General features: G+C 35.4%; 1 protein-coding gene across 5 annotated transcripts in view; it reads left to right on the top strand.

Moving 5' to 3' along the window:
- NEK1 (NIMA-related kinase 1) overlaps positions 1–18,883 on the top strand; it is a 218,340-nt gene that overhangs the window by 18,339 nt on the left and 181,118 nt on the right. For all 5 annotated transcript variants that reach the window (XM_011967803.1, XM_011967801.1, XM_011967798.1 and 2 more), the window contains 7 exons: positions 2,283–2,366; positions 3,633–3,700; positions 4,408–4,494; positions 5,546–5,600; positions 7,616–7,816; positions 12,344–12,404; positions 15,858–16,009. In XM_011967803.1, coding sequence (XP_011823193.1) covers positions 2,283–2,366; positions 3,633–3,700; positions 4,408–4,494; positions 5,546–5,600; positions 7,616–7,816; positions 12,344–12,404; positions 15,858–16,009 — 708 coding nt within the window. The remainder of the gene's footprint in view (positions 1–2,282; positions 2,367–3,632; positions 3,701–4,407; positions 4,495–5,545; positions 5,601–7,615; positions 7,817–12,343; positions 12,405–15,857; positions 16,010–18,883) is intronic.

Below are 18,883 nucleotides of genomic sequence, written 5' to 3'. Positions count from 1 at the left end.
ATAGAAGAACACTGTGAAATGAGACATGAGTGATTTCTAAGATGTGTTCCATTTCTACTGGTAAACTCCATTTTATCAGTAATACTCAACATAATTTTCACTTTCTTTTTCCTTACCTCTCCCTTGATGAATTAATTGCTGTCTTTTTGTATCTATCTCTGTTAAAAAACTTATGCAATTATTATAGTTACTTGTGAGTATATTCCTTACCACTGTACGGACTCCTTAGAGAACTGTTTTTGATCTCTATACTTAAAATGCCTTACATGAGTATAGAAAGTACCTTAACAATCTGTGTAATCCTCATTAAATATCTATAGAACAGAAGTAAGAGTTAAAAAAAAAAAAAAGAAAATAGTTTTTTAAAAAAGAAAAATGCTGAACAGGTAAAGTAAAAAGTAAACATGTTACCTTTCATTCCCTCTTCTGCAAATCCACTTCCCTGAGGTAAACACTGTTAACTGATTGGCAGTTATCCTTTGATGCTTCCTTCCTTTATTCCTTCTTTCCTTCCTCAGTGCACACACACAATTAAATAGAGTTCAGGTATGGAATATAAGCATATTTTTTTAAATAGAGTTATACTATGCATACTGTTTTGGAACTTCCTTTTCTCACTTAATAGTATGTAAACAGTATACACAGAAGTGCTTCATTCTTGTCAGTGACTGCATAGAATTTCTGGTATAGTGATAATACAATATACTTAATCAGGCCCCTTGAACATTCAGATTGTTTATATTTTTGGGTTCTGGCTAACAGTGCTATAGTAAACATCTTATATACGTCGTTTTATATTTCTGATAATATTTGTAGGATAAATTTGAAATTGAAATTGCTGTTTCAAATGGTATGTGAATTTAAAATTTTCACATATTTTGACAAATGATTATAATTAACCTTTTCACAAACACCTGTGAGAAAAAGCTTATTTCCCAACATTCTGACCAACAGTATGTATTATTTCATTTTAAGCAAGATAATATGGTATCTTAATTTTTTTTTTTTAATTTGGCAGGGAGTTTAATACCTTACATATGTGTTTTTTGACCATTTTTTCCACCTGTCATTTGCCTCTCCAGTCTTTGTCCACTTCTTATTTTGCCTGTCAGTACTTTTCTCAGTGATTTGAATAACTTTTGCATCTTAGAGAACTAGCAATCTATCATTTATGTTGCAGGTATTTTCTCAAATTATTATTAAACTTGATTGTGTGTATTTTGCTCTACAGTTGTTTTAAATTGTATGTAGTCAACTTTATCAGTCTTTGTCTTATGACTTAAGCATTTTATGTCATATTTTGAAAGTCCTGCTTTAGTCAGTTATTACAGATAATTAACTTATGTTTCCTTTTGTTATTTTATGGTTTTTTTTTGTTTAGTTTAAAAATGCCGTGTACTTGGAATTATTTTGATGTTAACAATGAGATAGAAATTAAGCCTTTTTATTTCCAAGTGGCCATCTCCAGGAAAGAGTGTTTACGTTATAATAAATGTGGGAAGAGAAAAAAGTCAGAGATGTCTTCCAAATTTCTGGCTTGATTTTTTTCCTTTTGTGATTTTTATTTATATTTTTAAAAAGCATCATAGAGATCAGATTCAGTGGCTTATATGTGTAATCGCAGTACTTTGGGAGGTCAAGGCAGGAGGAACACTTGAATCCTCAGGAACTCCTGAGGCCAGGAGTTCAAGACCACTAGCCTGGGCAACATAGCAGGACCCTGTCTCTATAAAAAAAACAAAAATGAAAAACTAGCTGCCTGTGGTGGCATGCACCTGTAGTCCTAGCCACTTGGAGGCTGAGGCTGGAGGATAATTTAAACCCAGGAGTTTGAGGCTGAAGTGAGCTCTGATAACATGACTGCACTCCAGCCTGGGTGATAGAGCAAGACCCTGTCCCTAAAGAAAGGGGAGGGAGGGCTGTTATAGAAAGAAGATGTATTAAAAACAAAGAAGAATCACCTGTTTGTCTTAACATTATAAAATATAAATTATTTCCATTTTCACTCATAAAGTTACTTTCCACATTTGTTTTGATTTATAAGAGATGACCCAGTAGCATCTCTTATATTTTGGATTTAGTATGTGGAGAGCTTGTGTTGACTTGAATATCTATTTAATGTCAGTGCCTGCAGAGTTAAAATAAATTGTAACCTAAAATATTTTTTTAAGGATTTAGTTCCTCTCATCCCTAAATATTCTTGAATTCTTTTAATGGTCAGGGAGAGGCTACTGTGAATTGTAAGTTTTAAAAGAAATGACAGATCTGATTTTTCTTCCTAGATTTTGGACTGGTTTGTACAGATATGTTTGGCCCTGAAACATGTACATGATAGAAAAATTCTTCATCGAGACATTAAATCTCAGGTATGTTATTCTGACACTGATAACTTCTAAATGGATAAAGACATGGAACCTTCATTGTCTTGGGCCAAAAATTTTTGAACCTGATTTAGTATGCATCAAATTATCTGTCTTGTCTCTTCAGTCTTATCCTGTTCATCTGCATCTGTATTAGATCTCCTGCTTGCTTCCCATACTCTAAAAATTACTTTCCTTCCCAGTCTCTAAAACTTACAGAACATTTTTTATAACTCCAAAAAGAACCTCATACCTATTAGCAGTGAGTTCCCATTCCCCTCCACCTAGACTCTGGTAACCCCTACTCTACTTTCTGTCTGTGTGGATTGGCCTTTTCTGGACGGTTTATATAAATGGATATTATGAAGTATGTGCCTTTTGCCTGCCTATGTGTGTATGTATGTATGTATGTATTTATCTATCTCTCTCTATCTATCTATCTATCTATCTATCTATCTATCTATCTATCTATCTATCTATCTATCGTTTTTGAGACGGAGTCTTGCTCTTTTGCCCAGACTGGAGTGCAGCAGTGTGATTTCAGGCTCACCACAACCTCCACCTCCTGTCCAAGTGATTCTCCTGCCTCAGCCCCACGAGTAGCTGGGATTTCAGGCACCTGCCACCATGCCTGGCAATTTTTTGTAGTTTTAGTAGAGATGGGGTTTCACCATGTTGGCCAGGCTGATCTTGAACTCCTGACCTCAGGTGATCTGCCTGCCTCAACCTCCCAAAGTGCTAGGATTACAAGTGTGAGCCACTGCGCCTGGCCCCTTTTGCCTGTTTCTAAATCAGACTGTCTTTTTGTTGTCATTGTTGAGTTATGCAAGTCCTTTTCTTGATAAAAGTTTTTTCTCAAATATATGATTTGTAAAAATTTTCTCCCATTTTATGGATTGTCTGTTTTCTTGATGGTGTCCTTTGATGCACAAAAGTTTTTAATTTTGATAGTCCAATCTATTCTTTTACTTTTTTTGCTTGTGCTTTTTGACGTCATATCTAAGAAACGATTCCCTAGCCCAACAGCAAGAAGATTTATTCCTATGTTTTTCTCTAGGAGTTTTATATTTTAGTTTTGATTAGATCTAGACTCCATTTTGAATTAATTTTTGTGTATGATTTGAGGTAGGGGACTTCATTTATTCTTTTGTATGTGAATATCCAGTTTCTCTAGCATAATTTTTTAAACTGGATTTTAAATTTTAGGAAAAATGTTGACTCAGAACTGGACTGTAACAATATTTCTAAGAATTTTTTTCCTGTCTTTTACAGAACATATTTTTAACTAAAGATGGAACGGTACAACTTGGAGATTTTGGAATTGCTAGAGTTCTTAATAGGTAACATGAATTTTAAACTTTGTTTTGATATAATGTTTTCAGCGAACCTTCAATCCATGATGATGTATATGTGATAATTTATAGTATCTTTAAGTATGTTGTTTACTGGGATGTTGCTTTATTGGGACATGTTCTGAGAAAGGCATCATTAGGTGATTTTGTCAGTGTGTGAATATTGTAGAGTGTACTTACACAAACCTAGATGATAGAGTGTACTACACAGGCAGGCTGTATGGTATAGCCTATTGTTTCTAGGCTACAAACCTGTACAGCATGGTCTGTACTGAATACTGTAAGAAATTGTAACACAATGGTATATATTTAAACATAGAAAAGATAAAATATAAAAGATAAAAAATGATATTCCTTTATGGGACACTTACCATGAGTGGAGTTTGCTGGACTGGAAGTTGCTTTCTGTGAGTGAGTGAGTGGTGAGTGAATGTGAAGACATAGCACATTTCTGTATGCTACGGTAGAGTTTATAAACACTGTACACTTAGGCTATACTAAATTTATTAAAAAATAAAGTAATTGTTCTACAATGTATGTCAGTCACCATGTCACTAGGTTATAGGAATTTTTCAGCTTCATTATAATCTTATGACACCAGCATCATATAGGTGATCTGTTGTAGACCAAAAGCAACATTAATGTGGCACATGACTGTGTCTTAAACTTCTCCAATAATTTTTTTTTTCTTCTAGTACTGTAGAGCTGGCTCGAACTTGCATAGGGACCCCATACTACTTGTCACCTGAAATCTGTGAAAACAAACCTTACAATAATAAAAGGTATTTAAAATGATACTCATTGTGTGATGTATTTCCTTTCAATCTTTTTGTTGTCATGTTTATTAACCTTTAGAATACTATTCTAATATCAGTAATACATACATGTAAACATATATGTATATATAAAATGTTGTTAATATATGGTGAGGGGAATTGTAAAAAAGCTATTTGATTATCTTGCTGAAAGAACCACAGAAAGAATCACCTTATTATTTATGTTATAACTGAAAGTAGAGTGCTTTCTTTGGTCTTTTTCTTCATGATAGTCACTTCTTATTGAATTTTTGCTAATATTTCTTGAACACACTCTAAGCCAGGTAGTGTTTTGAGTTCTATGTATTCTCTTAGTCTTCACAATGAGTTTGGGAGATGTAGGTATTAATCATTCCTCCTCTTCTTATAAGGAAACCAAATGCAGAGAGAGACAAAGTAACGTCTTTGAAATCCTTGAGTCAAATAAGTGGTGGAATCAGCATCCAAACTAGGTGTCTGGCTCCCAAGCCCATATTTCTAATCACAGCACTGTAGTCTGGCTAGCGGACTATATAATATGTGGATAGAAAGAGCAATTCTACCATTAAATTCCAGCTACCCTTTATTTTCTCTCTCTAATTGGAAAATCCCAACCAAGATAACATTGGTCAGTAGCTGTGGCAAATTTCTTAATAAATTTTTAATGTCCATTAAATTAATATTTTGTTTTATAATTTTTAAATCATGGTATTTTACAAATAATTGAAAAAAAGTTTGAGTTTTATGAAATAAAAATAAATAGAATTTACATGAATTTTTTTGATATTGTTCTTTTAAATATTAAATTTCTTTAATGAAGCTTCAAAGTAATTGTTGGGGCAACCATTTTCTTTTTCCAATCTGAGAGAGCTACTTTTGTCATTTGGTTATGGTTGAAATTTTTAGTTTTAAAGGAAATTTTTTCTGGAGCACATATTTTTCCAAAACACTTTTATGCTGTTTATGTTTCCTTTAAATCAAAAAATTTTAAAGTACATTCTGATACTTAGAGGAAATTTCTCATTTTTGTCTTCTCTAGTGACATTTGGGCTCTGGGGTGTGTCCTTTATGAGCTGTGTACACTTAAACATGCTGTAAGTAGAAGTTTCTGAAATATTTTTAAAGTTATGTTAAAAAGCGCCTATAATGTTTTTATTATATTTTAAGTTCTGTTATCTTTCAGATAACCCTCATCCTAGAAATTCTTCTCTATGTCCGTTTTTACATTTCTCATTTTTTCTGAAGTATAAATTGATTTTCCCGTAATATATATGCGTATCTAGTATATTTGCTATTTTATAATATTTCATGCTGTTTTCCAGAAAATTATTTCTAATGACAAAAATGAATTTTGCTGTTTTCTTAATGTTAAATTTAGTATAAAGTTGATATTCTAGCTTAACAAATTTTACTAGTTTCATTTTAGTGAATTCTTTCATAACACCCAGACTGATTTGGAATTGAACTAATTTAAAGAATTTCATTCAATATACTCATTGATGACTTTTACCGATTTAAGTAATCATTAATTCAGAGTATTTAAAATTTTTACTTTTGAGACTTTTTTTTAAATAACGTGTAGCACACTAAAAAGGGGGAGAGTTGTTGTCCTAAGTAGGTTTAATCTTAATAAAGCAGTTTTTTGAAATGGAAAGTGATTAACATTTTTTTACCCACTGATTAAACAATATTGTATTTTCATTACAGAAAACTTCAGAAAATAGATGAAAATATAAATAAGTGAATAAGGATCATAAACAGTTCTTCCAGCCAGTATTGACTACCTGTAAAATGAAAAATTTTTTTTCTTCCCCAAAAGTTTGATTAGACTTTATAAGAAGTTTTATAACGTGATTTTATTGCGTAATACTATTTGGGGAATATTTTTTCTTGTCATTCTTTTTAATGGTTGCTTACTCTTTTACTATATTGCCTTAGATTTTTTTTTTCTTGCTTAAGGAAAAAAGCATAAGCTGACAAGGTAATGTGGGATGGTAGTTATCAGACACTTATTTGAAATAATTGATCAGTTTTTCTGCAACACAGTTATTTTAGCTTTAAACCATTGGTTTGTGGGTTTTAAAAAAATCTTTTCGTCTACATTGTCCTGTCACCATCTCTTCGGTATTTTGGGATTGTTTACTCTTAAGTAGCATGTGTCTTAAGATACATGAAATCCAGTAACTTACGCTTTGTGAAGAGCATGTCAACTGAGTGATAAATGAAAGTGCATTGGAATAGAGAACCACATCTTTTCTGCATTTAGGATTCCTATTTAGGTGTACAGATGTTTCTATAAGATTGAATTTACTCAGATGACATTTAGGAGAGCTCAACATTTAATAGAACTTTTATAATCACTGATACCTAATTTATAGTACATTTTATTTTCTTAATGTGTATATTAAGATAACATTGTACAATTGTTCTGTAATATTTTAGTGGAGATATCAAAAGTTTAATATTGCCCTCTTTCAAGACGAAATCTTCAGATTTTAAACTGCCCCACCTCTTGTTTTCTTTTTACTTTAAAGTTTATGTTGTGTTTAATTCTGACATATGTATTCCTATTAAGATATTTTTGTACTGCTGATTTTCATAGCTTTTAGGAGCATCGCACGCACACAAAATAGTGAGCATTGTCTGAAAGGAAAGTATTAGTAGTTTTATTTATTAATTTTCCCCCAATGCTTTTAGTTGTGTAGTTAATTTCTTGTTCTAATCATTACAACAGAGGCACTAAAAGGCAGGTCTTAAATGAAGACCAGCAGGTTGTTCTTTTTCTGTTTGTGGTTCTTTGGCCCTAATTTTGCTACCTCTAAGGCATAACCTTTCACCATTTGATTATTGTCATAGTTTGTGAAACATTTATTTAATACATCCCATCTTTAAATATTTTAAATAAGTAAAAATTACTCTTATTTTGTGAGGGCTGATATTAATTTATAGATAACCAACTAAACTTTGCTCTAGAAAACATATTCTAATTATTTGGAAGAGGATGTGTTTCTATTCTATATTGGTAGAAAAAGAACTATTTCTTATTACCGATATTCTCAGTTTCAATTTATATATGTTTCCTGTATGTTATTTATTTTCTGGACTTTAGTTTGAAGCTGGCAGTATGAAAAACTTGGTACTGAAGATAATATCCGGATCTTTTCCACCTGTGTCTTTGCATTATTCCTATGATCTCCGCAGTTTGGTGTCTCAGTTATTTAAAAGAAATCCTAGGGATAGACCATCAGTCAACTCCATATTGGAGAAAGGTTTTATAGCCAAACGCATTGAAAAGTTTCTCTCACCTCAGGTATGTTCTTTTTCCTTTAAAATTAAACAGTAGGGTTATGTTGCTTAGCTAGAACATGGCCTCCAGTGTTGAGGAGAGCACGTCTGGACCTTGGGGGAATGGTGTGCCTTTTTCAGACTAAATTAGTATCACTTTCCTTTCCGTACTCTTTCTTTTTCTTCAGATGAGAGTATTGCTCTGTTGTGCAGGCTAGAGTACAATGGCAAAATCATAGCCTACTGCAGCCTCAAACTCCTGGGCTCAAGCAATCCTTCTGCCTCAGCCTCCTGAGTAGCTGAGACTACAGGTGTGCACCACCACACTCAGCTAATATTTTAAAAAAAAAAATTTTAGATACGGAGTCTCACTATATTGTCCAGGCTTGTCTTGAACTCCGCCTCAAGTGATGCTCCCACCTTGGCCTTCCAAAGTACTGGGATTGTAGGTGTGAACCAGTTCACCCAGCCTTTCCATTTTTATGTAACTGTTTTGTTAATGTTTGCTTTCCAGTTATGCATTGTTCCTCTTTTCTCTGGATTTCTAACTGTAAAATTACTGAGCATTTCTATGCTTCACTTTCCTCACCTGTGAGCAAAGGGATTATTGAATGTATCTGTGAGGTTGTTATGAGAATTAAAAGTGATAATACACATAAAGTGCTTAATGTCTAGCATGTAAGTGCTCAAAATATTTAATGTCTTAAATATTACCTACATATCAATGTATTTTACTAATACACATTTTTTTTTTAATTCTTTTTGAGACAGGTTGTAGTTCTGTTGCCCAGGCTAGAATGCAGTGGCATGATCACAGCTCACTGCAACTGCCACCTCCTGGGCTCAAGCCATCCTCTCGTCTCAGTCTCCCAAGTAGCTGGGATTATAGGCACATGTCACCATGCCCAGTAAATTTTTGTATTTTTTGTAGTGACAGGGTCTCACCATATTGCCCAGGCTGATCTCGAACTCCTCAGTTCAAGTGATCTGCCCACCTCGGCCTCCCAAAGTGCTAGGATTACAGGCATGAGCCACCACGCCCAGCCTATAAATGTATTGTTAACATAATCTATATGATTATAGTTATATTCTTTTTGATAGGAAATGATTAGAAACCATTTATATGTAGGTATACTAGATTACTGACTCATGATTTCTCCTTTAGTGCACACATAGGTGCATAATTGTTGAGTTTAACTGAATTTTAATTCCATAAGATTTTTAAAGCAATCTATATCAAATCAGTTAGCATAAGTTATAAAAATGTGATCACCTGAAATTGGAATTGTTTTACTTTTCTGGTTTAGTGCGGCCTTTGTTAAATAACTGTTAACCTCCAGTAAATAAGATATTCAGCAAAACTATAGTTTTGTTATTACTTTTATATGCTCATGGAGGAGAAGGAAGTATCATATGTCCTTCTGGCTTAACAGAACGTGCATGTGACCAAATACTCTTCAGAAAACAGAGATGTTGATTTTACTGTTGCTACCAGGAGAATGCATTAGTATGCAAGAAAACCAACTAACATTTGGAGATTAAAGGTTACTTGTATAGGTCATAGCAACAGCCTCTGAAACGTGGGTGTCTTACAAGACTCCTTTGTTATAAATAACGTTTGCGAGGACACTTTTATTATGTAGTGTACTATTGTTTTTTTGGCAGCCACTAGAGAATAAACAATGACTTCATTTAGTCTTGCTGAGGTTTCTCTCTCCCCATACCAGGAGTTGGGACATATAGTCTCAAGGCTGAGGTACTGGAATTTAGCTAGCTACCAATGAAAGAGAAAATATTCAAGCTTAAAATGTGCAAAACTTATAATATGAAAAGAAACAAGGGGAGATTGTGATTATTCACAAATGGAATATTTGACGTTATGTGTTAGTATATACATAGACCCTACTTGTTACTATTTAAGCACCACTTAGATTTCATTCTTCATGAAGACCTTTATCTGCTGTTCCTCAGATTTATTTTCTACTATATATCACTTGTTGTTTAAAGATAAAAACCTTTATCTGCTGTTCCTCAGATTTATTTTCTACTATATATCACTTGTTGTTTAAAGATAAAAACCTTTATCTGCTGTTCCTCAGATTTATTTTCTACTATATATCTACTTGTACTTAGATGAGACGCTCTGTGACACTTTTGTTTGTTTGTCTGAGGATGGAGTCTCACTCTGTCACCCAGGCTGGAGTGCAGTGGCGCAGTCTCAGCTCACTGCAGCCTGCATCTCTGGAGCTAAAGCAGTCCTCCCTCCTCTCAGCCTGCTGATAGTTGTGATATATTTTTTTAAAGACTATAACTGTGAAACAATTGATGAGCTTTACTGTAACATATGAACTATTATTTCCAGTATCACTATAATGCTCCCTATCATTTTAGTACCTAATCCTCTCAAGACCATCAGCCATGGTTGATAGGGCCTAGTTTTTAGTCTTCTGCACTCTGGCAACATCTTCCTGGGTATGGCTTGAAAAACTATGGATAAGTTCTGATTCATTAGGAATATAGGGGCTGTCCAGTGGAATGCTCTGTGACAATGAAAATGCTCTATATCTGCATTGTTCAATGTTGCAGCCACTAGCCACATGTGGTTAGTAAGCACTTGAAATGTCCTTGGTATAACTGAAAAGCTTCTCTCATATATATATATATATGAATATCTCTTAAATTTTAATTCAAATAGGTGCATGTGGGTAGTGGCTACTCTATTGGACAATACAACATAGGGATTTCAGAATCTTCTTGGATTCTGTATGTCCCATCTCTCAATTCACATGAGCATCACCACAGGAAAAGAAAGACTTCTCCAACAGTGGAAGAAATGATTCGATTTAGGGACAAGATTGAGATCATAAACCACCTGTTTTCTTCCAAGAGAAAGAAAAGGAAAAAAAATGCATTTTTTGAGAAGGGAACACACATTCACATAGTTGCCCTAAATTGCCTGTGAGCCAGACTTGGCTGTTACATTTGTCTGCTAACGAAAAGGTTCTCAAACTTGAGCATGCATCAGAATCACCTAGAGGGCATTGCTGAGTCTCACCACCACAGTCTTGGTTTCAGTAATTTTAAGGTGGAGCCTGACAGTTTGCATATTTACTGAGTTCCAGATGATGCTGATCCTGCTGGTATGAGACTTTGAGAACTGCTCTAGGGGTTTTCTTAATGGAAAAAACGACCCCCTCGGATCAAGTATTTTTTTTGCCTATCGGAGTGTCTGGACCACTGTTACTATAGGAAGATTCTCTCACCAAGGCTCAGTTCTCTTGAAAAAATAGAAAATTCACTTGCCTTTGCCTTTCCCACAAAGTAAGAAAAAAAAGCTTAAACCAAGTTAGCTCTTTGTTGGTATCATAGTTTTGAACTTAAGGAGAGAAAAATATGGAGTAAGGAGAAAAAATTACTTGCAGAAAATATAAATGATTTTTGTTCCTGATTTATAAATATCTATGTTTATAAATGCTGGAGAATATATAATGGAGAGTTTATACTAATATTAGTATATAAATGGAGACATTTGTTAAATTAAGAATATTTACATATTTATCCAATAATTTAATAAAATTAGTTATAATTTATAATTATGAGTTACAAAACTCATTGGAGATGTTAAGCAGATTCAGAGTAAAGTTAAAATAACTGAGAGATTACTAGATAATTTATTTTGATAATGAAGTGATTCTTCAGTAGTTTTGAAGAAAATGAAGGCTATGGATGCACATAGAATATAGAGATTTTTCCAGATAGGTAGTTGTGTTAAATTGCTGAGAGATGAAATAGGCAAGTAATGTATGGATGCCTACCTTGCTCATTAGATTAATTTGAGAAGAAAGCCTCTATCTGGAGAACTAATAAATTTGTGTCGGGCATGGTGGCACATACCTTTAATCTCAGGACTTTGGGACACTAAGGCAGGAGAATCACTTGCTCCCATACATTTGAGACTAGCCTGAGCAACATAAGGAGACCCCCATCTCCATAAAAAATATACCAAAAAAATTTTTTTTTGAATCAGCCTGGCATAGTGACACAGGCCTGTGGTCCCAACTGATTGGAGGCTGAGAGATGGGAGGGTTGCTTGGGCCTGGGAGGTCAAGGCTGCAGTGAGCCATTGTTGTCTCACTGTACTCCAGCCTGAGTGACAAAGTGAGACCCTGTCTCAAAAACATACACCCATAGATACATACATAAATAAGATTGGGAGGGAGTTAGCATGAGAGGAATTTATTGAATGGATTTTTTTTTAATTTTTCTTAATTTTTAAAATAGAGATGAGATCTCACTATGTTGCCAGGGCTGACCTCTAACTCCTGTGCTCAAGTGGTCCTCCCCTCGGCCTCCTAAAGAGCTGGGATTTCAGGCATGAACCACGACACCTGGGCTTCTTTTTTTTTTTTTTTTTTCTTGACTTGGTTTTAGTACAGTTTGGCAACATAAATATTACTGAAAAAGGGGAAAATGTATTATAATTAATGGGTAGGTTTTTTATTTTGAAAATGTAACATCTTTTCTGATTTTTTTTTTCCTCTTTCAATCTAAGCTTATTGCAGAAGAATTTTGTCTAAAAACGTTTTCAAAGTTTGGATCACAGCCTATACCAGGTAAATGAAATCTGATATGAAACTTTTCATCTGTTTGTGGTAATCAAACCTAATTAAACTGGAAATATATGCTGATATAGTAAGTTGGGATAATTCTAGGATAAATTTAATCCAGAGGAAATGCACCTTAGAATTATTAATGATTTATGGCAATATATAGTTTCTTAATAACAACATTCTCATTTCTTGTCCATTTTATTTAAATGAAATCTGGCCTGAAATCTTATGTCTTTGATGCCTAGCTGATATTTTGAGAATGTTTTTATAGAATTATAAAATTTTCAATTTTGGTGTAAATCTTCATATAAAATATTATCTTTTTTTTTTTTTTTTTTTTTTTTTGAGATGAGGTTTCGCTCTTGTTGCCCAGGCTGGAGTGCAGTGGCGCGATCTCGGCTCACTGCAACCTCCGCTTCCTGGGTTCAAGCGATTATCTTGCCTCAGCCTCCCAAGTAGCTGGGATTACAGGCATCCACCACCAAGCCCAGCTAATTTTTTGTATTTTTAGTAGAAATGGGGTTTCTCCATGTTGGCCAGGCTGGTCTCAAACTCCTGACCTCAGGTGATCCACCCGCCTCGGCCTCCCAAAGTGCTGGGATTACAGGCGTGAGCCACCACACTCGGTCATAAAATATTTTCTTTGAGAAATATTTCATATTCTGAATTTTTTTAAGTGAATGTGAAGTCAAGCACTTTATTTAAGATAGGTTTTATTTTAAACAATGTGACCAGTGGTATTAGAATTGTTGTAAGATTATGGATATGGTTATATACTATGTGTGTGTATTTAGGTGTATCTATGTGAGAGGGAAATTATTTTTTTCCTGAATAGAATGATTTCAGAATGGATTTCTAAAATCAATGGAAGTTATTTAATACGTGAAGGGTATATTGTTTTTCAAACGTAATTCTTTGTACTACTCCATTTTGAGTTTGGATAAATTAATAAAAATAGATATCATAAAAATGAACCCATTTAGCTAGAAGTGGTATGACAGTGGGTTCTCAGGAAGGCAAGCTACATTTAGCCCTTCTTTTTTTTTTTTTTTTTTTTGAGATGGAATCTTGCTCTGTCTCCAGGCTGGAGTGCAGTGGTGCAATCTCAGCTCACTGTAACCTCCGCCTCTCAGGTTCAAGGGATTCCCCTGCCTCAGCCTCCCAAGTAGCTGGGAATACAGGTGCCCGCCACCACGCCCGGCTAATTTTTCGTATTTTAGTAGAGATGGGGTTTCACCCTGTTGTCCAGGATGGTCTCAATCTCCTGACCTCATGATCCACCTGCCTTGGCCTCCCAAAGTGCTGGGTTTACAGGCGTGAGCCACCTGCTGCATTTCGCCCTTCTTAAAGACCCTTAGACATCCTCTCATTGCAGAGACCACCAATCCCTGGGAAGTCAACTCACTTAAACAGAATTTACAAGAGACCAAGAATCGGCATGATTTCTCTGGGCAGTGGACAGTCAAGCTTCGTAGAAGTCATATCTTAATCAAAAGGCTCCTTGTCACAAAAGCTAGAAATACCCAGTGTCAGCATGTTCTTTCCATGTGGATAAACCCATATGGGAATTAGAAAGTAATTTGTTGTAAGAGCATTTGGTTGAATGAAATGCTTAATAGGAGTAGTATTACTGATAAATACTTTGTGGCCTCCAGTCCCCCTGTGTTAAACTTCATGCCATAGGTAGCCTTGTCACTCATCCTGAAAAATGCCCTAAAATCAGATAGACAGTTCTTCCTTTTCTCTGGAAAGTAGATGGGACTGTTCATATCTGCTTCTTAGAAATCTTTATTTTTTATGCTTTTGCACCTCTAGCCCCTTTTCTGGCATACACTCTATTTCTTTGATTCTATTAACACGTTTAGCCAGGTTGCGGTATTGTGACTCTGTGTGTATATGTGTATGTGTATGCTCTAATTTGATTGTACAGTTGAACTCTCGAAGGGAAATCTTTTTTTGCTCATGCTTCCTGGTTTCTGGGTCAAGATGCAGTTGGAGTATGTGTTTGGAAAACCTTACCCTGTCACATCGTATATCCCATATTGTCAACAAAAATTACTTCTGAATCTCTAAAATGCCGACTTAATGGCTTATATTGTTTTTATTTTTAAAAGTTTACTAAATTATATGAAAAATATTTATTATAAAAATGTTTTAAAAGAAACACACACTGTTATATTTGATATATTTTTCTGTGATAATATGTGCACAATAACTACAAATTGAGAATGCATTATTAGAAGTTTTGTTTCTTTTAATTTATACTATTATATGATGAACATTTTCTATTACAATTACATTTTTTTTTGAAGAACTGAGTTTAGCCGTAGGATTTCATTTTAAACCAGTTAAATTTTTTTCTCCTTCCCCCCCCTAAAAAGGAAGAACACTTCTGGAAGAAATTGATTTAAATTGATAAATTGATTTAGCACATTATAAAATCCTGAGCTAGAGAGCAGTCTGGAAGTGGAAGAAAGCAAGCTGCTGCTCAGGCTTTAGAAGAGTTTGAGCAGAGGGGTATCTTGGCAGATAATAAAAATAAGAAAGGGAAAGAGGGTTTCAGTAAGTGTTTATATAGACTATACTCTGACTTCTTTTAATATCCTCCAGAGATGTGAGTAAATAGAAGAATTTTCTTTTTATTACCTTAGGATGCTTTTCTTTAACTTATCCCTTCTAAGACTGAACCCCATCTAGGCTTCAATAAGGGTTAAATACATAATACTGTAGGGTTTATTCTTGTGCATGGAGTTTCTCTGATTATTTCTTTAATATCAATTCATAAATAATATTCTTAATATAGATTGCTCTCCAGAAAGTTTAACCAATTTATATTTCTGCCAGCAATCTATGAGGTACCCATTTTGTGGAACCCTTAGTGATAATGATTGTTTTAAGATATTTCTTTTTTGAAGGTCTGTAGGTATAGATACCATTCACACATTATATGAAGGAAAAAAGTTGCTTATATTGATGTAATTAATGCTTAACAGTTGCTCTTGATTATCTTCTGATTTTGAAAGTAGTTTCTAAAATGTGAATTTTTAAAAAATTATTTTTAACAGCTCTATTGATACATAACTCACATACCATACAGTTTATACATTTGGTGTCTACAAGTAAATGTTTTTTTAAGCATATTCATGTTTAAATTATTTTTAGTATATTCACCAATACGTGCAACCATCACCCACAGTCAATTTTAGGGATTTTTTTTTATGTTAAAAACTTCAACATGTTAGAGGAATTTGGCTTTTAGCTTCTGTCAAAAAGTGACTTTAGGGTAAAAGAGTTAAGGCATTAGTAAATACTAAGGGATGAATTAAGATATTTGATAGAAAGTTTCAAATACTGTCAATGATTATGAAAATTAAACAGTGCTATCTTGAAGAATTCTGAAAGTAAAGAGTTAATGTAAAGAACTGCAGACAAAATTCTTTGTATCTTTTCGTTTAGCCAAAAGACCAGCTTCAGGACAAAACTCGATTTCTGTTATGCCTGCTCAGAAAATTACAAAGCCTGCCGCTAAATATGGAATACCTTTAACATATAAGAAATATGGAGAGAAAAAATTATACGAAAAGAAACCACTGCAAAAACATAAACAGGTATGATCATGTTACAGACCGTGTGTTAATAACAAATTCAATTCGATCTTATTTCATTGCAGCCCAATTCAGTTACCTTGATATTATAGGATTGCTTTTATTAAGTTACCAAGGAATGTCCTCCTTCTGTGTTTTACCAATCCTCTAAAACTGAGAAGCCCTACAGGAGTCATAAAAAGTCATTAAGTAAATATATTAAGTAATATAATTAGTGCAATAAAAAGTGAGTGACATTATAAATGAAATAACTTTTGAACAACCTAAGCAGAGCCGTTTGGGTTCGTGCATAAATGAAATAAATACCTATGACGTTCTTGATAAAAATCTGGAAATATTTGGTATTTGAGAATTCACAGTCAGATAAACAGAATCATAGAGCTGGAAGGAATGTGATCATGTAATCTACTCTATCATATTTCAGATGAAAAATGAAGGCCTGTAGAATTTAAGCAACGTGCCCAAGAACGCAGTGATAGTTGCAGAAATCTGACATTTTATGTCAGTAGCTGTATGCTTTGGTATATGGAACTTGTTTCATTTGGATTACATACACATACATATACATATACACAACCTTAGATATGTATGTATACACACTACTGTAAGATAAACTTTATATAGTAGGAATGATCAGTCACTTGGTTTAAAATCTGTCATAGGTCAGGTGTGGTGGTTCACACCTGTGATCCCAGCACTTTGGGAGGCCAAGGCGGTTGGATCACCTGAGGTCAGGAGTTCCAGACCAGCCTGGCCAACGTGGTGAAACCCTGTCTCTACTAAAAATACAAAAATTAGCCGGGTGTTGTGGTGCACACCTGTAGTCCCAGCTACTCAGGAGGCTGAGGCAGGAGAATCACTTGAACCCGGGAGGCAGAGGTTGCAGTGAGCCAAAGATTGCGCCACTGCACTCCAGCTTGGGTGACCATAAGATTCTGTTTCAAAAAAAAAAAAAACCAAAAATAAAGAAATTTAGCAAAATTATAATAATAAAATGACAGATCGTAAAAAAAAAATTTTTTTTAAGCATACAGTAATAGCAGATACAGGAAGCAGCTGCTATTCCTAGTGCTAAGGCAGAGTACCCAAAGAAGACACAAATTTTAAAAGAAACCCTAACGCCATCCTGAAGGCTGAGATTCAGACCTTACTGGGTAGAGTATGGCAGTAGCTGACTCGATGGCACTACAGTGTGGGGCTGGCAAAGAGGAAAGTGTTCACTGTGGAGCTGACGAAACTCCCTGCGAAACTGCCTGGAGTGTCAGTAGAATGTACTGGGAAGCCACTTGAGGAGGGACTGAACTCACTGGGAAGCCTGCTGGGGTGCCAGTGGAACTGGTCTGATGCTGCTCTAGCTAGGATGCTGGCTGAGGCATCAGCAGAACTCTGTGGGAAGCTGTTCTTGCAGGTGCTGCTGAAACTCACAGGGAAGCTGGTAGGGGCACTGGCCAAACACTCCTGGAAGTTGCCTGTAGTTGTGAGTGCTGCTGTGTGTCCCACTTGCTGCAGTAACAAGAAGAAAGGAAGCATACTAATCAGGAAGAGAAGCTTCTTCCTTTGCAGTGACCCTCTCAATTTTACTGAGAAAGCTTAATATTGTGTTAGCAATCAAAGAGGAAATGTTTACAACGTCCAGCTCTAGCATCACAAGCTGGACAGTGAAGAGTAGATTTGGAACTGAGGGGCAGTATAACTGGCATGCTGGTTTCATCTATCTTTAAAAAGATGTATTCAAACCTGAGTGGGCCAATTCCATCTTACCCTTTTATCTGTCTTTACTTCAGTCACCACAAGAAGCCTAGGACTCCAGCTTTCCCTCACTGCCTAAATTCCCCCATCGCTGTAAGACTCTGGTCATACCCTGATCTGCCCCCACCCCCTGCATAGTTTTCTATAGGTTGGTGCAAAAGTAATTGGGGTTTCTGTCATTGAAAGCAAAACCCCAATTACTTTTGCACCAACCTATAACCTCTTCCCAGAAAACTCTCTTATAGTACATTCTTGGCAAAATCCACTGTATTTTAAACTTCTAAAACTGTCTTCACCTTTTTTGCTTGAAAACCTGGTTTGTCCCTGAACGCACTGTTCTGCAGCTCTCTTACATGCTGGCTGTTTTCTCTCTAATTCCTTAATACTGAGTGAAGACATAGGATGACTTGCTTCTCGTTGCCAGACTTTCCCTGCTGCCTAACCCTGCCATTCTCTTCATCCCTCTACCTTGATGCTTTTGCTACCAGACTGTATCACCTACTGCTCCTCTGTGTTAGAGTCATTTATAGACCCTTGTCTTTTTTTTTTTTTTCTTTTTGAAACGGAGTCTCCCTCTGTCGCCCAGGCCGGAGTGCAGTGGCTCAATCTCACAATCTCAGCTTACTGCAAGCTCCGCCTCCTGGGTTCACGCCATTCTCCACCTCAGCCTCCCGAGTAGCAAGTAGCAGGGACTACAGGCGCCCGCCACCACGACCGGCTAATTTTGTTTTTGTATTTTTATTAGAGATGGAGTTTCACCGTATTAGCCAGGATGGTCTCGATCTCCTGAGCTCGTGATCCTCCCGCCTCGGCCTCCCAAGGTGCTGGGATTACAGGTGTGAGCCACTGCGCCCAGCCAACCCTTGTCTTTTGAAGAGTTTAACACCTGACTCACTGTCCTTCCAACATTGTCATAATTCTTTACAGTTTTAGTATAAAAAAAGATGATACTTCCTATAGAACATGGCCTTTTGTTTTCATTTTCTTTCTTTCTCTTTTCTTTTTCTTTTTCTTTTTTTTTTTTTTTTGAGACGGAGTCTCGCTCTGTCTCCCAGGCTGGAGTGCAGTGGCGCGATCTCCACTCACTGCAAGCTCCGCCTCCCGGGTTCACGCCATTCTCCTGCCTCA

The sequence above is a fragment of the Mandrillus leucophaeus genome, unplaced genomic scaffold, assembly GCF_000951045.1.
Source record: "Mandrillus leucophaeus isolate KB7577 unplaced genomic scaffold, Mleu.le_1.0 Scaffold81, whole genome shotgun sequence".
In the NCBI taxonomy this organism is placed as follows: Eukaryota; Metazoa; Chordata; class Mammalia; order Primates; family Cercopithecidae; genus Mandrillus; species Mandrillus leucophaeus.
The sequence above is the reverse complement of the archived record's forward strand: the minus strand, read 5'-3'. Positions and strand labels throughout refer to the sequence as shown.